This window comes from Tetrao urogallus (genome assembly GCF_951394365.1).
Source record: "Tetrao urogallus genome assembly, chromosome: 7".
Lineage (NCBI taxonomy): Eukaryota > Metazoa > Chordata > Aves > Galliformes > Phasianidae > Tetrao > Tetrao urogallus.
Window position 1 is genome coordinate 22,573,118 of NC_136820.1, and position 23,339 is coordinate 22,596,456.

At 35.7% G+C, this 23,339-nt stretch overlaps 1 protein-coding gene across 4 annotated transcripts in view; it reads right to left on the minus strand.

Annotated features, from left to right (window-relative positions):
- Positions 1-23,339, minus strand: part of HDAC9 (histone deacetylase 9) — a gene marked incomplete at both ends in the record, with an annotated part of 403,985 nt that overhangs the window by 76,976 nt on the left and 303,670 nt on the right. For all 4 annotated transcript variants that reach the window (XM_079538447.1, XM_079538448.1, XM_079538446.1 and 1 more), the window contains 4 exons: positions 14,778-14,875; positions 15,193-15,312; positions 19,515-19,602; positions 19,846-19,901. In XM_079538447.1, coding sequence (XP_079394573.1) covers positions 14,778-14,875; positions 15,193-15,312; positions 19,515-19,602; positions 19,846-19,901 — 362 coding nt within the window. The remainder of the gene's footprint in view (positions 1-14,777; positions 14,876-15,192; positions 15,313-19,514; positions 19,603-19,845; positions 19,902-23,339) is intronic.

The following is a 23,339-nucleotide window of genomic DNA, read 5'->3' on the forward strand; positions in this document are numbered from 1 at the left end:
CTACAGTTAAATAAAGAGCAGAACATCTATCAATCTGAAAATATTGTTCACAGGAACTCTCACACTATGACACCTACACTACTATTTTCTCTCAAAACAACCATTTATATTAGAAGGGAAATCATTGTTTTCTGATAATTGCAATGAATTATGATAATTTCAAAAGGTATTTTGTCTTAGCCTAGTGCTAATAAAATGTGTGTCAATATACATATAACTAGCTCCCTGTGATGCTAGCTATGGGTTTAACAGGTAAAATTTCACAAAATATTGATAAAAAAACTAAAACCCGCTGCTTTTCTTTAAAGTGTATAACCAATTCACCATTCTACTAACATAAAATGTGTTAAAATGACAGGGCATATGAAAGGGAAGAAAAACAAGAAACCTTCAGGCTTCTTAAATAGGAATCCTTTGTTTAAAAAATCTTCTGGCATACAGACGAAAAATGTGCATTATAGCACAGATATTATTCATAAAACAACATAAGGTGGAACTATCTCAAATTATAGCAGTCTTCTTTGTGAAACTGCTGTCTTAAGGAAAGGGCAGTATACTCTGCAGAAAGCATCTCTGTGACATTTCTAATTTTAATGAAGACACGTTCAAGCTATTAAGAAAAGCAGGACTATTAGCTTCTTAAAAACAACAACAATAATAAAAAAAAAAAACAGCACCACAAACAAGCAAAACAAAACAAAGCAACAAAGGAAATGAAAAGGAGACAGAAATGAAACTGATTTTTTTGGTCTTTTCTGATTTTCCTCCCAAGCTCATGGAAATACAGTTTGTGCATCTTGATCTGAACTTCACAGACTGATTCCCACCAGCAAGTAATATTCATCAGTATTTCTTTTATTATATATTACTATTGGTAATACGGGATCAGGTGCAAACTGGGCAGTTAGACTTGGGAGGCCCAATCCTGCAAACATTAATGCACATGTGTAGCTGTGCTGAGATTAGTAGCCCAGCTGGTTAGGGAGCATGGAATTAATACATAAAAACATTCAGCCACATGCTAAGCATTTGTGGGATCTGTCCTGGGTTTCCCAACGGCAGAATTTCCTAGGAGCTTCCGTGGTCTCAGACACTGACTCCTTACGCCCAACAGACATCTCTTCCACTACAGTGTCCAGATCTGAAAATTCATTCATGCACATGGGTTCACCCAGTTTCTTTTTTTTCCAGCAGCACCACCAGCTGGAGCAGCTAAAGAGAGATTAGAACCAAACTCTGAAAGTAATTATCATGAAGAGAATAACTTAGAACTAACATTGCTAAAATACCTCAACTGTTGCTTGCCATTACTGTATTTCACAGGCGCCCTTCTATTTTTGCAGAGCACATTACAAGTCACCCTCAAGATATCAGGCTAGTTGCAAGGAGTAAGTTCTGTAGGGTGTCAGGTCTGCAAACACACTGTAGGGGTTTCCTCACTTATTCCCACTTCAAAGAAGCATTAAGAACAATTTCTCTTTATTACAGATTTTAACTAGATTCCTTTCCTCTGTGATGATTAATTAGGCGTTTGTTAAAATTTGCCTTCTTTTCCACCTCTAAGAATAAATGTCCCCTCCTGCTAATCAGACACAAACAAAATGTTTTGAAAAGTAATCACTTGCTAAAAAAAATGGAAATTGGGCTTCTGTGTTTTGAGGAATGTATGCACATAGCACAGTGAAATTTAACACGGGTAAATGATCTGACTACCTCAAAGTGAAGTTTTTGCCTTCCTACAGTGGCCTTTCACCCTGCCCTTTCCTCCAATCTGAGGAGAGCTGATGTTGATGGAACATATAATGGCTCCTTTCCTGTGTAGTAAAGTCAGCAATAAAGCTCAGTAATTAAGGTGACCGGGGAGGCCCAGCCCAGCAGGCTAGTGGTGTGGCGAACACTTTCAGAACTTCAAACAATATCAAAGTCACTGAAAAATGGGCCTAGTTCAGGACTGGTTTGAATTAAGCCTCACTTCCACACGCACTTTTCAAATCCAAGCTCAAACAAGAAAGCCAAGGCCTTCTGGATTTCATTAGAGCCAATTATCTTATCTGTTTCATCTCAGGCCTGACCCTAAGGCTGGCAAACAGCTATTCAGTGCGTTTGTGTGGTTGTTTGAGAAAGCCTCCAGCCAGCCAATAGCCTGAGGAACTGCTAATTAAAACACAGTTGCCCCCTGCCTCTAGTGATTAAATATTTTCAAGCTTTTGTAAATAATTTTTCCATTCTTTGCCCCAAGCCTCAGAGGTCCAATACATGCAGTAATTTATTTAGTTTGTTAAAGAATAGTGCTGGAAATAAAACTATAATAGAAACTCAGGAAGGTCTTATATCTCGCTTAAACTCTGTAAGTGACATTCTACATTCTAGCCTTAATAATCTTGTTGTATTTGAAGTGTTGCAGTGTACAACAGCCTCTACATAATGTTGATAATCATCATGTTTCCCCAGATGTCAACAAGATAGACATACTTATGGGCTCAATGAGATCATGGACACTGCAGCAGTGATACTGAGCAATATGTGTGTTCTTGAGCTAAACAAACAGGAGGAGGATCACACTTCCAAAGCATGTTTGGAGGACTGAATCCTACCAATACCATATCCATATGTCTCACTGAAACAAGAACAATTCCAGAATAAAGGACCACATTACATTGTTCCACATAAAATCGGTTCATTCACAAGGAAAGCAAAGAACTGCACATCTTTCTTCTGGTCTAGAGGTCTCAATCCCTCCATCTCCCCCTTTCAAGTCCTAGGAAGACACCCTCTCTATATCAGATCTGAGGACTTGAAGGGATAATGTCAGCCACCAGCTTGCATGACCCCATGTGCCATATTCAGCCAATGTCCCCAGTGCTGGGTGCGTGTACCTCTCATGCAATGTGATGCAGATTGCAGACAGCCTACCTCCCTTCTTATTTCTACCAATCAAAAACATCTCCCAAATCAATCTTTTAACTCTATAAATCTTACTATTATTCTTAATGATACATACATTATACTGGAACTACTGTTGTGCACAGTAACCTCATTGTATTAGACTGCAAATAAAGAACAAAAAGATGACTCCTGTGTAAGTGGCTCCTGACTATCACAGAATCACAGAATCACAGAATTGTAGGGGTTGGAAGGGACCTCCAGAGATCATCGAGTCCAACCCCCATCTATACATCCCGGAGAACACAGCAGTGTACAAACTCAGCTACTGTTTGCATATAGGAAATATAGCACTGTTTCAGAGGAAAGGAAGGCTGAGATTCTAATCTGAAGAAGGTCTAGAGCAGAACTGTAGGACAGACAGCAATATGTAAACTCAGTGGTTTTGAGGCAGAGATGGAGAAAGGAGAGGGTGACAGAGAGCTTAATAGGACTTCTATTTTTCAGTGAAACACAATTGTATTATCAGTGACAATACCCTCTTATGAGAGGAATTCAAATTTAAATAGATGAATAAGGGAAGAGAAAATAGGTGGGTGATAAATTGTAATTTTCAGATCCAGAGAGAACCTGTTTTCATAGAAAGCTGATCACAAATGGAGTGAAGCAGATGTTAACAAAGCATGGGGACTGAGAAGTCACTGTCACATAGGAATTGAAGCACTTGCAGAGGTTTAACAATAGTTTATTACTCTGTAAACTTCTTAATTGGTAATAGGGAGGCACTCTCCTGTCAGATTAATAATGCATGATGAAATGTGTAACTTTTTCATGACATATATCTTTTTACTAAAATAGAATCATTTCATATGTGCGGATCCCTAATATTTTGCAGAGGGCAACCTTTTTCAGAGCATGGAAAAGAAAAAACATTTCACAGAATCACAGAATCACACAGAATCACAGAATCACCCGGGTTGGAAGGGACCTCAAGGATCATGTAGTTCCAACCCCCCTGCCTAGCAGGGCCACCAAACATACACATTTAGATCAGGTTGCCCAGGACCCCGTCCAACCTGGCCTTGAACACGTCCAAGGACGGGGCATCCACAACCTCCCTGGGCAGCCCGTTCCAGGGCCTAACCACTCTCCTCGTAAAGAACTTCCCCCTAACATCCAACCTAAATCTTCCCTCCTTCAACTTGGATCCATTTCCCCTAGTCCTGCTATTGTCAGCCCTTATGAAGAGTTTACTCCCCTCCTGGGTGTAGGTTCCCTTCAGGTATTGATAGGCTGCAATGAGGTCGCCCCGCAGGCTTCTCTTCTCCAGGCTGAACAAGCCCAACTCCCTCAGCCTGTCCTCATAGGGGAGGTGCTCTAGCCCCCTGATCATCTTAGTCGCCCTCCTCTGGACCCTTTCCAAAATCTCCATGTCTTTCTTGTACTGAGGGCTCCACACCTGGACACAGTACTCCAGATGGGGCCTCACAAGAGCCGAGTAGAGAGGGACAATCACTTCCCTGTCCCTGCTGACCACCCCTCTCCTGATGGAGCCCAGGATCCCATTTGCCTTTCGAGCTGCCAGAGCGCACTGCTGGCTCATGTTGAGTCTCTCGTCCATCAGGACCCCCAGGTCCTTCTCTGCCGAGCTGCTCTCAAGGACCACTCCTCCCAGCTTGTATGGGTGCCTGGGGTTCTTCCGGCCCAAATGCAAAACCTTGCACTTTGCCGTGTTGAACCTCATTAGGTTCACCCGAGCCCAGCTTTCCAGCCTGTCGAGGTCCCTCTGAATGGCATCCCTTCCTTCCACCGTATCAACCGCACCACTCAGCTTGGTGTCGTCAGCAAACTTGCTGAGGGTGCACTCAATTCCCTCATCGATGTCATTGATAAAGATGTTAAAGAGCACCGGTCCCAAGACAGACCCTTGGGGGACACCACTTGTTACCGGCCTCCACCTGGACATAGAGCCATTGACCATCACCCTCTGTCTGCGGCCTTTCAACCAATTGCTTAAAGGCATTAACTTCTGATGTGATAAGGTCAGGTTCAAGTCCCTGGTTTGTAAGAACGAGGCAAGAAAAATTGTTTTTAATAATTCAGGGATGAGTTTTTTTCACTTGGAGTTTTTTGCTTCCTAGAGTGATATCCTCACCATGAGGCTAGATATGAACACAGTCATGAAAGGGTTTGAAACACACACTTGGCTGTTTTCTTGGAAGTTTTCAAATTGTTTTGCTTTTGTTCCAGTGTAAAAGAAAATTGCATGTCAAAACCATGGACAGTTGCTACTTACTGGAACTGCTGTCTTTACTCAGCTCTACTCAGTATTTCACACCACACCCAGCAGAGGAGAAAGAAAGTAGCAAAGACCAGTGGATTTATTGATGGGGAAAAAAGGACCAAATAAGTTTCCTTTTTCTTTCAGTCCCCTATTTTATATTATCTGACACGAATGTACACTGTAGCATGACACAGAAAAAATACTAAACTGTTTCCCCAGCTATGCCTTCCCCAAGGCATAACTATTTTCAGCCCAGTTATAATGAATGTACTGTAATCTTTTTTTTTTTTTAAATTTTTCGTGAATTTTTAATACCTTTAGAATTTTGGTAATTTTATTTTGACACCCAATATACTATGACTAGAAAGACAGTGGTATATGAGTCAGACAAACTTTAAAAGCTTTGTTTGTTTCAGGCCATGATAAATCATGAGTGTTTGCATATAATTTGAAAGATTTAATTACTCAGTCATGCTAAGTGACAGGACCAGATCCTGTCACATTTACTGGTGAACAGCCTTTGGTTTCACAAACTTTCTATGATGACTCTTGCAAGAATTTACTGTTGAATATAAGCAACATTACATATTAGCCATTAATTAATTAATGCTGGTGTACAGAGCAGACATAGAAGACCTAAAGTTAAGTATTTTTGATCACAAGACAAAGGCTTAACTTTAAACTTAACTTAACTTTACTTAACTTTAACTTAAAAAAAAAAAAAAAAAAAAAAAAAAGAAATACAAACACATGCCAAACATGGTTACTTACTCCATGAATGAGATTTTTTTCTTATACTACTTGTAGGAGTTTGAAGTTTGATAGATTCCCTCACTCTGAGTAACAATCTACTCTTCACGAAGCTGTATTGATTTAATGGCATTACTGGTGGCTCAAGCAGTGCTAATACCACATAATCATGAGTCATAGGCCTCCCTGAACTTTTTCATTAGATAACTATTTTTAAGACATATGTGTTTTCATAGTTTTAAACATCTCTTTTGCAAGATTAAGAACTCACTTAAAAAAGAAATAACATACTCAGAACTGGGGCTCCAGCAACAAGCAGTAACATGAAACCCCATAAGATCTTGCAGCACTGAGCAGAGTGCTACTCAGCATAACTCAGAATTTCAAAATTTGTGTCTTGCTAGATTTTTCTATTTTACTGGCACTTTACATGCTAGAGTATGTGTTCTTTTATTATTATTATTATTATTATGAAAAAGACTTGTTCTTTAATTTAATTTCTTTACAAGCAAAGAGTAGCATAGGCACACAAAATCATTAGACATTAAAAATATATCCAAGGAGTTACTGATGCAAAAGTATGTGAACATCTATAAGCACAGACATGCCCCAGAGGTATCTACACAATCTTATACAGACACACCAAGTGTGTGAGCACACACACAACCTCACAATCCAATTTATGTTTGAAAGAAGGAAAATAAAAACTCCGGTTTCTTTTTCTTGAAGAACTAAAAGAATAGTGGAGGTCTCATTAGCTAAGCTGGCTAAAGAAGACATGAATAACAACTGTGTAGCTGAAAGGCCTCTGTTTCTGCTGTTCTTGTAACAACACTTCTGTCTGATTCTGGATAATGGGCTTTTAATAAAAATACCCACCAAAGGAAAACAATTAAACAATACATAAAGCACCAGGGTGCAATCTAGTGGTTCTGTTATAGTCTGGAGCTGTTCCAGCAGAGAACATGTGGATATTTTTTACAGGCTATAGTGTAGTTCTCGAAAGTTATTATAAACCAACAAAATTTAAACTGAGGCTGGACATCTACACAATCACTCAGTGTTGCTGAGTGATTAGGACTTCTAATTCAGACCTAAGATTGATCTCTATTTCAAATACCACAGATATTTTGACTGTTAGAGTAAAAATATCTTCTCTCCCAGCTTTTTAATTTATTCCAGGATGTTTTTAGTGGTATTTCTCATCTTTTCATCGAAATATTTGACAATTCTTTATCCATGCACTTTTATTCTTTCATCTTTTTAACTTGACAAAAATTGGGAAACTTTTCTACTGCAAAAGAGATCAGGTACTTTTTGGCACTTTTAAACTACAGACCATGCACAGCTTAGGTTTTAATCAAAAAGTTTTTAACCTGAACCACATAAACCTGACACATTCCATATTTTATTATCCTTTCTCCTCCACCCCCTTTTCTGCCATGTCAATAAAGCTGTGCATCTGTAGAAAAGTTGGCACTAATTAATTTATGTAACGAAAGGTTTCATTTCTCTAGTTCCAGTACATGAAAGGAGCATCATACGTAGTTTTTAAAATCCTGGTACAGTAAAGGTGAAAATGTAGAGGAGTTTGGTGAGAAGAAGTTAGATTTTCCAAATAAAAATAAAGAAGGAGGAAGAACAAAGGGTTGCAGGATGTAAACAGTGCTGCCAGGATTAGTTTGCTGGTGAACTCTGAAGTATAACAAAATGTTGAAAAGCTGTTTATGCTTGAGTTTCAAGTGCTTTTAACTCTGCTTATCAATATCCTAAAGGAGACTTTCTCTACCAGTGCTAACACTAGTACTAATACTACCAATACCACTACCAAAATCAATACCAATACTAATAAATACTAATAGAATACTAATCTGCATGCTCAGAACTTTTGTCAAGATAAAGATGACATTAAAATTTATCATTATACCCCAAAAAAGTCACAATGAAAAGCTTTTCCAATGCTACTGATCCATAGACTACTGGATATTTACACATGGAACTAATGTTCTAAGCAGATTTTTAAAATAATATTCCAAAAATCTTCAACCTTTTCCCAAATTCTTCAAATGGAACTGCTCAGGATGTCCTTTTTTTTTTTTTTTTTTTTTTTTGATGTTTCATGCACCTTTCTTTGAATTCTGCTCAGACATTTTATGTGACAGAATGGAAAAGAAAGTCTTCTGATTGATATACCCATCTTATAACAACATTTGGTAGAAGCTGACAAACTCAGAAATTTACAATTGATTGTAACTCTAACTTACAGCTCTGTAGAATGCTGTGGATGATGGCAAACTATCTGTCTACATACAGATACCATTACATACAATTTCTAGAACTTCCATAACTGTGTTCTATTCAACTATATTTTTCTGCATAAAGCTGTACTATACACATGAGAATGCAGGATTATGGTAAATTAGCACTTTTCATAACATCCATCTTCATCTGGGTAAATCATTACTTGCCTCTTGCAGATATGGCTGAGATTCTGCCTTCTTCTTTATGAAGTGTTGAACCTACTGCTGTCCACAAATAGACTAAAGATAACAATTTCTGGGGTAATTCTTACCAGTTATTATAAAATATTGAGAAATATTTTTTTTATTTCCATTAGTTAATACAAACATGGCATTTTGCTAGTCTGAGGTGACTGCCAATGGAATTCTCTGATAACACAGCAGATTAAGGTTCTGAAGATCTTGGGTCTTTATAACTTCTGTTTTTTTGTGACTCATGAGGCTGAGCAGCTAATTTGTCTTTTTTGTTTCCTTTCCCACATTTTGTGTTTTTATCTCTTTTCACTACAAGTTCTAGAAAGAGAAACTGAATCTTAACATAGGTTTTAGACCATAATATAACCTTATCAGCAGTCTCTGGACATTGTAGTCATAGAAATGGCAGCATTAAGCTATGAAGATTTAGAATTATTGTCTCAAAATTGTTCTTAGTGGAATTCATTAAAATTTATAACAATATACCACTGTTCAATGAGTTACTATACATAAAGCTAGGTCCCACTAGGAAAAATGTTGATTTTTGACTCCCACATTCTTTTGTTTTATTTATCAGAAACCAGAGTTTCTGTTCAGAGAACTAGAGTATATTGCAGAGGGGGATGTAAAATAAAGCCATAATAATATTCAAAATAATATAAATCGATGGTTCGCCCTCATGTGGTACATTAAGCTTACTTCTAGAGTATAGAAGAGATGAGCAATTGCAATCATAAGAAACTAGATATATTTCTAAATAAAGAGAGATCGAAAACACAAGAAATGCTGACTTTTCAGAGAAGAGAAATAAGAAAGAATGTGAGGGGAATCCTAACACGTTTAAAATGATAGATGTGCATAGGCAAGAGCATACATTTCATCTACTCACATAGTACACAAACACATGTATTTTTAATGAAATTGGAAAACCAGAGATTTAAGATAAAAAAGGAATTTTTCTTTTCAGACACACATACGTAAGACCAGGAAACTCAGTACCAAAAGATTAAGTGAATACAGAATCTTAACACATACAAAAGTGATTAAAGTTGTTATATCCAGTTCTGTGGCAAACAAAACTTTATAAAAGCAAATTTATGGGAAAATTGAAGTAATGTATACAAATATCTACTATCTGTACTTACACGAAACAGTATAGATAAAACACGCTAATATTCCTTTGAGTTTCCTTTTGGAGTGTATATATGAATTTGTGACTTTAAAAGTAAGAAAAAAAATCAACAAAAAACAAAAATAGTATATGTTCAGAACAGAGTTAGTAAGGAGAATATATTTGAAAAAGAACAAAACTGTATTTACAATGTTTTTCACAATAAATATCAAAATAGAACATCACCAGATCAGGAAACACAAAACTAACACCCAAAAAAAGGTCATTATACATCCATGTAATTTCTGAAATAATTTTAATTATGCCCTGTAAGATTATAAGACTGAAACGAACATTTCTAAATACTTTTTATCAGGGGTTAGACCACAGTGATTTTTAAACATATTTACTTTCTACCAAAATAATTTATCTGAAAGGAAGTGAAGATTTTCTGTATGCCCTTATTTTCCTTCATTTCTACACTTCAGCATAATTGGTTTCAAACGTGATTTTGAATTCTCTTTTTTTAAAGAAATAATTATTTTGAAATACTTTTAAATTTTGTGTTGTATTTACAATTAAACCATGGATATGTAAGTTCATTCATAACTCCTCCTTAGTGTCACTTATGCCTTTTAAATATGCTCACTGTATTAAATTAAAATCATACACATGACTGCTAACAATCAACCTCAAATATAATATTGTCATGAGCTATTTCTAAAGATTCCAAGAAACACACACACATTTCATTTTATATAAGCTTTTATGACCAGGTTCACTGATATGCTGTGGCTGTTTTACGCTACTCTCGAGTAGAGCAAAACAGCCAGAGCATACTGGCTGGTTAAACTAAATTTACAACTCCTTTGTTGAATAAAAGCAGTACAAAGCAGTTGGAAGGCACACTCAGTTTCCTTCTGTCTCTTGCTTTTTCTTCACCCTTCTCAGCTCTCACATTTGTTTCCATTTCCTCCAGCATCTGCTATATTTTGCTCTACACAAACAGATTTCTTCTGTCATCTGTAAACTCTGAGTGCATACATGTACATGCATGTGTGTACAACACAGACCTTCTGCCTCCTTTACTGAAAGCATATGGTATAACATGTAGCTTAAGAAAGCAATTATTTGAACATTAATATCTGAACATCCCTCTTGTTTTTTCTATAGCTGCTGGCAGAAGAATGTGGATTACGCTCTCATAAAGTGAAGTGTAGAATCATCATCTCAATAAACAGCAACAATCTTCTATGTTTTCAAAGAGATTAAAACAAAATTCACTTAAATAGATGGAATTAAATGATGAAACATAACTCTCTAGAGCCAAAGGCCTTGAAAATATTGATAAGGAGCTGTTCATTTTTATTATCATAAGGAAAAAGAAGACATGAATATCCTTCAGGAAAAAAACATTCTTTTCAAGGAATTCTGAAGATAAAACAGCTGCTTCACTATGCTAAATATCAAACAAGACTTTTCTGGCAAAATTAAATAATGCACTTCTATTTGATTCTACAGAAACTTCTGCCTCTTACATTTTCTACTACCTTCTCATAGTTAACAAGAGTAAATACACTTTCTTATTAGAAACTGAACATAAATGAAATGAAATCCAACTTTATAAATAAAATCTTTAACACATCTAAAACCATTTAAATTTGAATTTACGCACACACAAAAAAGTTAGTTTAAAAGCACAAGAAGAACTCTCCATGTAGCACAGACAAATAAATGGCAGACTCAAACCAGTGTCCAGTTTCCTACTAGTGTCCCACAGAAGCCACCATATTTTGTTGAAGTAATTACTCTGTGATGTGGTTCTAACTCATCTTCAACTGTCTTGAGTTTTTATACAACAATTGTTGTTTTTTTTTTCCCCCAAAATGCAGAAATATTTTCTAGGATAGTTTGGAGGAAGACATTGAAGTGAAACCTCATTAAGTAACAACAGGATTTAATTCAAATAGATCTATCTAGTCATTTTTGCAGCTGAAAATTACAAATACTCAGCTACATGTATTTACTACATGTATTTATATATGTGTGTGTGTGTATAAATGCTCATACAGTTCAAGAAGTATATTCCATAAGAACAATTCCTGATGTCTAATACATCACATATAGAGCAATACCTCAGCAAATCTTTACAGTCATACAAAGGGACTTGGTCTCTATGTATGTGGACATTATCATTCAGAAGTATTTCTGCTATAAAATCTGATACTCAATAAAGAAGTAATGAGTTATCTAGTATCATGGCTGCAGAAACTTCAAATAAGTGCTTAGTGCAATTCTAGGAAGATACAAGGATTCTGCTGGTTAGAAAGCAAAAGCTATGTGGACCTTCTTGGAAGCTCAGTTCCTAAGGATTCAAATAACTAAGCTTTCAAGTTGCTGGAAACCAGGAAGCCTCAACTGCTCGCTCTCCAGTTCAGCTCCGTCTGCCTGCAAACTTCCTGACATCTTCAATATGTTGGAAAGGACTTCAGACAGCACACTGTCCTGCCTCTGCTAGGGACTTAATCTTGTATAAGTTTTCTGCCTGCTGGGGAGTTAATATGAAGAGATAGCCACTCAATTTTGTCTCTTCATTTTCCTCTTCTCAAAAATGAGGATATCCAATGCTTTCCCCATCTCTTTGTTAAGAACATCTACATAATTCTGTCTCTAAAATAAATTTATTTTAAAAATAACATGCTCATTTTCCTAACTACAAATTTCACTATATACTTCCATATAAATTGACCTGTTGCAGCTCCTGAACAGTTGACTTGCTGGCTTGTTTACTAGACCTCATATTGGTTTTCTCCCAGATTCTACCTTCCGTCCTGTCTATGGCAAAAGATTGCACTGTGGAGTTCTCATTCCTGACTATAGTCTTGTAATTCTGTCCTGGCCAAATTCATAATGCATGTTACACCATCTATGGTATTTTGGATAATAGAAGGAATAGATTCTGTTTGAAAGATTGACTCATTATTAGTAATTGTAAATTCACCTATCACTACAAGCAAACCCAGAGAAAATAGGTATCTGGTTTATCTTGCATAATTTATAGTTATTTGTATTCATGCTACAAATTTCTTTTCTTCACTGATGCCATAATAGTCATAAAAAATCCATATCAAAAGCGTTACAGATGTTACAAAGACCATCTTTGCTGAAAGGAGCTTAGGACCTAAGGAAACACTTCCTTTTGTTCAAGTACTTTTGGAAAAATGGAAGCATGGCAGCATGTATTGTAATTAGTCAATAGCATATATTTCTAGAAAAAAAAAAATCAAAAAAAGCAGTTGACTATTTAACAATAAGCTCTTGCCCACATTAATTGGAATACTAATTGTGCATCTAAAATTATTTAAGTTTGAAATTATTTATAATAATTATTATTATTATTAAAATTTAAAATATATTAAATTTTCAACCATCAGCAATTCTTTAAAGGATAACTTTATTCTTACATTGAATTTATTTGCTTTTAAAAAGTATAATTAAGCACTTGTTTTAGTGGTATGCCTGCAAATGATTAGTCATTGTGTAGAAGTCTACATGTATTTTATTTTTCTGAATAGTGCTATTTTGCAAGGCAAAACATTTGCAGATTGAAATTCCTTTTAACTCTGAAGCAGACTAAAATGCTTAACAGTAGTATGAGCTGCTTCAAACTGCTCATGAGTGTGCCTTTTACTAGAACTGCAATGAATATGTTTGAAAAGATTTTTAAAAACCAAGTATTTATTGTCAGGACAGAAGGAATTCCAGTTACAGTTGTAGTCATTTGTATGAGTCTTCTTAGACCATCATTCTCCACAGCGCTAACATGGTCACATTACCTATATCATTATTGGCTTATGTTGCATCCAGACCAAGAAATCTGGGGTGATCATATCAGACATTAATATCAGATATTAATATCAGTTGTTTGAACCATGTAGTCCTCTCAATTCCATAAAATCTCAACAAAGAATAATACATTGAAAGACAACAAAGATCTTGGAAAGAGCTTGAGGCAATTTTGAGGTATATAGGATTTTAAATTTGCCACTACTTTTTTTTTTTTTTTTTTTTTTTTTTTTTTTTTTTTTTTTTTTTTTAAGTGCAGGCAAATGCTGTAAATAAAACTCATAAGTATTTTTTTCCCCACAATGATTGTGTGTCACTGTGAATGTGCTGAGCCATTTCTGTGTCTGGGACTTTTCAATTCAGGTATGTTGTTTATCAGATCCTTGGCATATTATTTTGCAGACAACACAGGAGTACTTCAGAAAATAAAGCAAAAGTGTGTGATTTCATGATTTTTGTGATTTCGTAAAGAACAAAACTCAATCTACATAAGGCAAATTCATTTCTTCAAAATAAAATTCTTGGATGTGATCTGATATGGAAGTTGTCTCACTGGCTTTCCAGCCTGTCAGGTTTCACTAATTGAAATCTCTTGTCAGACATGTATCATTTATCCAATTATGAGAAGTGAGTGCTCACTAAACCCTTCCACTGAACTGATGAACAATGAAGGGAAATGATGTGTGTAACACAGGACTACTGGAAGTCTAACAGAGCATGTTTGAAAGTTGTTCTATCTCCTCCAGTCCCATGAAAAAGACTAAAGATTAATGATGAATCACCTATGAGAGAATGAAATTTCATTTATAATGAGCTATTGAAAGCAAAGAGAAACATAGTGTGCAACATCTCCTACAACTCTTATTGAGATTTTCACTTTTAAGTAATGAGCTTTCCACTGAAATTCACAGAAAATGCAAGTTGGGCAAGTTTGTGAGCATCACATGAGCATCATGATGAAAATTTTAATCTAATGAGGATCACTGGGCTTGGACCATACTTAGTAATGCTTTGTACATGCTATACTTCCACATGACCATAATCAATATGAACAGTATTTTTCTTGTGTCTGGTATCATTGCCTACGTTTAAATTTTGTAGATAGAGAAGTTAGGAAGCTCAAAGTCATTTTAATGGCATAATATGATAATAAAATAGATGAGTGATCAAATCATTAGATCTTTATTTTTATTATTCTATGTGAGTGACCACTACAACTGAACTACCCATTTATTAAATTTACTAAGATTTCACACACTAGGTTATAGGTATTAAAACAATTTCACCATAGGTTTCATCATTCTCCTTTTTTTTTTTTTTTTTTTTTTTTTAATTATAGTCATTCATGTGTTTATGTTGTACCACCAGGTTTCAAACTGTAAAAGAAAAAGAAGAAAAAGATACTGACCTGAATGCTGTGAGATATTCAACATCTCCCATGGGAGGATCCAAACCACCTGTCCAAGCAATATTTATATTAAAACCTTCACCTGGGCCACTTCCAACCTGAAAAAATAGGAAGTAAAGAAGTAAAAAGGAGGAAAAGAAAGGAGGGAAAGAGAGGGAAAGGAGGCCGGAAAAAAAAAATCTGGTGTGCTTTAGAAACAAACATCAAACAAAACATCAGATCAGCCAGCCTTATTTGACAAGGACTGCTCTGGGTTATGCACTTGTTCTTCACTAGCCCCTGCTCCCAGTGGACAATTTGGTAATCTGGTGTAATTTTAAGAACCAGAGAAGGACAAGAAAATTAGGGGTAATCATGCAACGCAATTACCTGAAAGATACAAATAAAAATGGGGCTCCAAAGAAATAAACCTAACCTCATTTGGGGCTCCACTGCCAGGGAAGAAGTTGCCTTCATCATAGCGATGGAGGGAAACATACAGGATGCTGGGGTCAGCATAAAAAGCCTGCTGTGTACCGTTGCCATGGTGAACATCCTAAAGGAGAAAGAAAACAGATGACAAATGTAATAACGTCCAACTCAGTGTAGAGAGCTCAGTTCTGCTTTCTTTTACCCCTCTCTCTCTGTTTCTCTCCTTCACCCTTCTTTTGTCTTTCCTTTTCCCCCTCCCTTCACCACCCCATACTTCCTGAACTTTCAGGCAAATTACTCTTTAATGCACTCATTTTTTAAACTGGCTTCTAAAAATCAGGAAACCATAGCGAGCATGCCCTGGAGACTCCAGATGAGCAGTCATTGAGAAATCCCAGTCCTTTTGTACAATTAGATATTTATACACCAGCTCTTTGTACTCCTTGCCTCAGTGATGGAATCTAGCATCCTGTTTTATGGAGGAATTTTATGACTTATTAACTGCCAACAGTTCATAACCCCTCAGGCTTAATTAACTAGCCTCATTGGCCTCTGAAGAAAGACTAATGTTTAAACTACAAACTAGCATTTTGCAGAAGGATCCATGGTTTACAGAGCTTTTTCACAATTCTTGACAGAACACTAAACATAAGTGTATTCATTGATTTGCCAAGTTCCACTATTGAGGTCAAGGGCTCTGCAACCAGCTGAGTAAATTGGCTTTCTTAAAACATTCAGTTCAGTTAGCAGTCCCTCAGCAGTTAGATCCACATCAAAAGAGATGCCAGATGCAGAAAGGACTTCATACTTCACTTTTACAAAATCATGACGGCAACAGTTGAAGACATAGGAATATGATCTCATTAGCTATTAAATTATCTGGCCGATAGGATGGTGCCTTCCACAATCAAGGAGTGACCTTGGCCAGTGTTCATACTTCAAACATAGAATGCCAGACAAAAGAAATTCTGTCATTAAATAAAATACCAGAAAAAAATTCTGGCTGCGTATCGGTATACTAAAGAATCATAATATGGAATTTTCATATTTTTATTTTTTTTTTCCACAGTTATACTATCATAACATACATTCAGAAATGCAAAATTTTACACTAAAATTTTTTGTAAACTCTTGGGATTTTTAAGAAGCTGAAAAATTATATATATATTGTTCATTCTCTACCTTTAGTTAATCCATTTAAAATTTCTGACGAAGACAGAAAGGTTTGAAACAAATTAAGTATCAGAGAAACAACAGTCACATTTTCTCTAGGATGCCTGGACTTCAGAAAGAGTCAAGTCTAAACAGTCAAGAACACAGCAAAAATTGTTAATTGCTTGTTCTCTTTGTCAGCTGATGTAGCTGACAGTTCTCACACATTGCTCAAGGCTCTCTGCATAGACTGAGTCTCATCCATACTGCATTAATCTTGACTTGGTCAGCTGTAGAACTTACTGGGATTAACATTGTGATGACTAGCTTTTCTCTCTTTTGAAAGTAGTTGGGAAAAAAAAACAAAAAACAAAAAACAAAAAAACCATGAGGATAAAGTCACAGCAAAACTGCGTGTTTGGGGTACAAGGCAGCACACATTGGTGCGATGGTGTTGTAGGATAGAAGGCAATCAGAATAGTATTAGCAGGCAAATGAAGTCAAATGTGGGTTGTAGCCAGAAACACATCCAGTTTTCATCTGGGACAGAATTAATTGGTCTATTCCAAAACAGACCCAGATCTTGCTAGCATATAAATGGGTATGGATGATATTAGGACCGGGAATCCAATAAGAATCTGAGGAACAGTGGTGGCAATATAGATATTTCTGCAGACATCATGCTTAAAAATGTGGGAGTACTTCATTTCGCGATTTTAATTAATCCTTTTCCAAGCATACTTAGGATATATTCTTGCTATAATACATTTCAAACAAGAAAACAAATTAAATGGGCAGACAAAGCTTTAATATTAGTATTAAAATCTCAGGGCTAGCTTTTTAGTCTAAACTTTAATTTCACTTAATTTTAATAAACTTTAAACTTTAAGTCCTCAAGAGCAGCAACTTCTCAGTTTAGACAATGAAATGCATTGTTTAAGACCATGGATGTTACCACGTAGGAAACATGTTCAAATTCTGCCCTTAGTAGATCAAAGGAGTTCAGGATACATAGGTCGGTTCAAAAATTAAGATTTAGTCAAAAGATGAAATAAGGAAAGAAAACATGACAGAGAGACCTTTTATTTTTGTGTAGAAAAGAAATAAAGATTAAAAAATTTAAATTTAAGAATTTCTGTATGAACATATAGTGACCATGAAGACTATAGTCCATTTTTAACTAGAATTCTGTTTAATATATCAGACTAAACATTACTTCTTAACACTTAAATTGTAATAACATGCATAGCTGCCAACCAGCATGGGGTCCTGCTGTGCTACATCACTATCAAAATATAATCTCAAAGGTCAATTTCAAATCTAATATTTGCAACTCAGTTATTTCTTTCAGATGCCCAAATTTTGTTGGTGGACATAGACATTGCCATAGATGTTATTCAATCATTCAGTTTGGATTGAGAATTATCCATAGTTCTTATGTATATAAGAAGTTTTCCTTCTGAATTTTTGTGCATCATTGCAGTGACCATGGAGCAGGCTAGGATTGGGGCTGCATCTGCTCCATGAATGAAGTAATCTGTATCAGCCATATATTTCTCTGCTTTCACCAGCTGAGATACTCTGGCCAATGGAATAGGGGCAGAGAGAGGCTGAACATTCCCTATCCACCTTTCTGCGTAAGCACAAGAAACCTCACAGGTAATCATTTGCACAGGTAATGATTTGCACATTTAACCTTCCTTTCCAAAATTGAAGTGGAATTCCTAAGTTCTTATTGGTTGCATAGGTCAAATTGAACTGATTTCTTTTCTTGACTACGTGAACATAACACTTACAGTAAAAAACAAAACAAAACAAACCCAAGAAAAGCAGAGAAACATTAACAAAATTCAAACTTTGAGTATTCTTTTTTTAATATCAGTAATAAACACAGTTCATTTTAGACAGCATTTTTAGCAGTAAAACTCAGCAAACTGTAAGATTCAAGTCAGCAAATGGATACAGTATACAGTGAAATATTTTTTTTAAACAAATATTGGTTTCTTGTAGGTTTTAGATATATTCCTGAGTGATAGTAGAATGATGATACATATTTTAGAAAGCATCCTAAGAATATCAAAATTACCCATATATTTACTTTACAATTCGTTTTTTCCTCTTGCTACTCTTTCTCTCACACTGCCCTTCTCTGGCTCTCTTCAGCAACCAGTATGGATGTTTAACTGAACTAAAGTTCTAGATGGCTAGGCCACGACTTCACAATAAGATTTAATTATGAGTGCAGATATGAACAAGATTTAGGCTATTAAGTGCTGCACTTCAAAAACCCTTTAACATATTTTGTCTTTAAATCTTTTATCACCTGCAAAAATTAATTAAGTGCAGATGTAACAGGTTAGGTTTTGATGCCAAGGTTCATTTCCTGTCTATGCTTTGTCAGACACCCTATTACACCTCCTCATGAACTATAAGAAAACAAAAATGGTGCTCATAAATCAGCATTCAACTTTCCTTGGGCTGTGCATTGGGCTGATCTTTTCAGTGCAAGGCAGAACTCCAATTCATTATTCATGAAAATAATATAGACAACATGCCAAATGTCATCTGCATTTAAATAATCCATTTGTTAAAACTATTAAGCATTGTGGAAGAATGCCTCCTATTAGAATACAAGACTAATCCTATGAAGTGGATTTTTAATCCCATAGCCTTCCTTAAGGGAACCATCAAAAGCTGGCAAACATGAATTGCAAACTTCTTAGAAGGAATGACCTGTTGATTTGTTTAATGATATTGAACATACACAACAAGTTGAATCACTGCTAGCTGGGAGAAATGGCCAATTTTGTTACCAAAGTAACAGCATTCCTCAAAGCACATCAGACTATTTAAAGTTTGTATTCTGTAGGGAGAAGTAAACTTGGGTTCTGTAGGGTTATTTTAACAGTGGAAGTATCAATTCATTTAAGGACCATAAAAGTTGCCCTGATCTGTGCCTTCTTCTCATTAAATTGCAGTTAACACCATTAAATTGAAACATAGATGTTTATGGTTTCAGTACTGCCATCCTGGCTTTAATGAGTTCCCAAAAATCAGAGGAAATGCACACCTTTATTACATGTAGGTATTAAAAGCAGGAAAGTCTGACAAATACAAATTCATTATCTTTTATCTACACGTGCAGAAAATGTGATGCTTGTCAAGAATACATACCAGATCTACAATCAATATCTTGCCTATATTTAGCTTGTCTCTCAAGTATTTGGCAGTAATTGCAATCGAATTAAAAAAGCAGAACCCCCTGTGGAATAGAGAAGAACAGAAATAAGAAAGCAAATCAGTCAGGAAAACTGCTATAAATAATGCTCAGAGCATTTTTAAAAAATGCTATATGATCTCTGAGGCCATAAATCTGCTTCTGGGAGTACCTAGAAAGCGTTTTCAGTCATCTGCTAACAATTACAGATCTACAGAGACATGCACAACACAGGTGATTGCCAGTAACCTTAGTGCTCCAAGATGGGCAATATTCCCTGGTACTTACATGGCTGTTGATTCTTCAGCATGATGGCCTGGGGGCCTTACAACAGCAAAACCATTCTGTAAGAACAAGATAGGTTTTCAATTATCAGCTTTAAAAAAAAAAAAAAAAAAAAAAAAAAAAAAAAAAAAAAGTGTTTGACTCAGTGCAAAACAGGGCAGCAGACAGACTGGACTGAAATCTATTAGAGGCTCTTGAGCACTTTTTTCTATTCAATAACACTTTCACAGTAGTGCCAGAAATAATATGTTTGAGAATAGTGGTATATAAACTTATATAAATATGCACACAAGCATACACATACACACACACAGACGTGACCTACAGAGCAGGAAAAGGCAGGATCAGAAAGGTGTTGTTATCAAAGCTGCTGCCTAGAATTCAGATTTAAAAGGAAGCAAAGATAAACAATCTACTCATGATATAAATTTGTATAATCTTACATTGCTCTAGATTGAGACTCTTTAAACTGAAAGTAGAATAGAAGTATGTATTTTAAAAGATTATTCATTGTTGACCCTACATTCCATATGGACAAAAATGATACATTCAGGCTCACACACATGCAACTCCTATCAGTAGAAAAAGAACAGCCATGAACATCCCATATTTCTGCATTGTATAAATTAAACTTGAGAACCTGCCAGGCTAACAAGTTTAACACTTCAAGTCAATTTCTAACACAGTCTGAAATTGCATAAAAACTTTCACAGATGGCAACACTAGGAACAGCGATGAAGGAATTTTTTGCCACTATAGCCACATTAGATTAAAGGGAGGATTTATCTCATCAAATTTCTCTTACAACGGACTCAAGAGTAACACCTTCAACAAATTTACTCTTTATTTCAACCTCCTCCAAATAGCTGGTCTCTCCTATTCAGCTATATATTTGACATCAAAATAGTTACAATTAACACATATACCAAAATAAAAAGCTAAAATCTGCGCGTGATTGTACCAGCCAAACTTGTGTTTTCAAATAGTCTCATGCAAATGCTATATGTGTGCTGAAGACTACAAGTCTGAACGCTACATTTTCAGGTAGGAAGGAATGGAAAGGACGGAATATTTCTGTATTCTAATCATCAGTATTATAATAGGACAGTTAGATATACTTAAGCAAGTTAAGTGTCAGTGTTTCAGTCTGTACTCATATGAAATGAATATAATTTCTGAACTTTCACTCACACAAGAGTATGTGTGAGTATCTGCACAATTATCTACCTATGTGATTTCACTGGCACTGCTTTATAAAAAGTTACTAACATGCTATCATTTCATTAATCTAAGCAGCCAATTGCAAAGTTTTGCACAGCCTTGGCCAAACTTCTATCAGACTACAGCAAACTTAAACTACAGTTAAAACACAGGACATATGTAAAGAGTGGTTCTGCTGGTCACCACTGAACGTATCTGCAGGATTTTATATCATGCCTTAGTTTGAATTAGATGTCCTCACTTCAAGAAGAAAAAGGCAAAGAAACTAAAGACAGAATAAATGTATATGTTCATATTTAGGCAAGCATTCCTGGAGGATAAATTGCCTATAGATCAAACACAACATCAATAAAAAAGGCATAATGGATTGCATTAGTCTTCAGAATCAAACCAGCTTTATGCTCTTGGATAAAGCACCGATACCTCGATTGCTTCTTTGAATTTCCTTTTCACACAAAATATGACTTAGAGAATAATTCTATAAATAAATTTCTTTTAGGTTTATGGAAAGACAAAGTACATTTATGCAAGGTATGTACAGATGAATACGGGAAAGAAAGCATCATGGTACCTGTATTTTGTTTTCTCAGTATTTGAGAGTTTGAAAAAAAATCCACACCAGGATTAAAGCTGCCCACAGCTCATTATTTGTAAGCTTATCAGCACTCCCAAGAGATCAGTACAACTAAGATGATTATCTCTGGCAGGATTTCTTAGGGGAATATACAGAAAGAAAAAAAAAAATTACCCTTCTCCTTTTAACATGACAGTTACACTACAGGCTTCTCATTACTGTTTCCTTATTTTGACAAGATTGTTTGGAAATATTGTTTTGTTGTAGATAGCTAATTTTCTGCAATCAGATCTCTAGTTAGCTATCCCAGTTCTCCATAAGCACCCAAGACATTTCCATTACTGTTGTGACCATTTATATGATGTTTTCTTGTGGCTTTTGTTTATTTATATAATATTGCAATAAGTTCAGTATTCACAAGAGAACAACGTCTTATTGATATGGCACATAAAGTAATGAAATTCTAACAAACACTGAGAACTAGTCAATACACAGTAACAGAATCTTTCAAGTAATTGTTGAAACACTTTGTTCCTTCTTTTGTCAAGCTGTTCATGAGCTCATTATGTATTAGCACAGCAGAACATTAATTCATTTAGTTGGGCAATATTTAAATACCAGACAGTGAGATCAGGACAGTAGATGGAAAGACAAAAATTTGCTTTAAATATAGAAAGATGAACACAGAGGAGTATGTTGAAAATGAAGCCAGTGCACGAGTTCAAAGCATTTTTGTATAAAGCCTTATGTATAACAGGATACAGACACCTTTATAGGTAGACAGAACAATTAAATTGACTGATATAAACAGTAGAAACAGAATTCATGTCTATGTCGTTATATACTTACCCTTAGTAAAATCTGAGGATAAAGAGTAAAGCCTAAACAGACCCATGCCAAAATCTGTACATATTTGAAGAAGGAACAAAAGGAATCCTGTTGAAATTCAGTTTACATAGAAGACCTATTGCAGATAGACCAACTTAGGCGAATCTTAAAAAAATCCTGAGAAAAAGTACTGCTCTTTCCCCACTGTCTTTTGTGTCTTTTGGATGTCCATTTTCCAATGGACAGTCCCTTAAAATACCTATCCCTTAGGTATTAAAATTAACAGTGCTCAAAAATGGCATTCTTAGACATTCACTTGTTTTTAATGGAAAATTTTTATTTTTGCTATGCTCTGTACATGGGGATTCTGTATTAACTAGGAAGTGATTTGGAATTTATCAGATGCAGATAAGCATTTGAGGAACAGGGAAGGAGTTTTCATTAGCTGATGATACGCATTTCCACGCAGAAGAATTTTTTTCCTTCTAATCAGCAAATCATACCTTCTGCAGCAGGATTAACTGATGCCTTAAATTATCACTAAAGAAGATTATATTTTCCTGTTCTCTTTGCATTCACAAAAAAGCTCTTAATACAGAGAACAAACCTTCTTGAAAGATCACTATGAAATTACCACTCTCCTCACTTAAAAAGCCAGAGAGGCCACCAGAGTGGAGCAAAGCTACTTGCCTTAAAAATATTCTCACAGCAGCTCAGCAACAGAAAAAAGCAGAGGCAGATGAACCCTTCAGATCGTACCTCCACTGAGGGCCTGTCAATTGCCATATGTCCTGATCCAATGTCAGTGCACAAGAGATTTACAGATGCTCCTGGCCTTCTGATGCAGACCTAAGAGATGACTCCGTCCAAATGC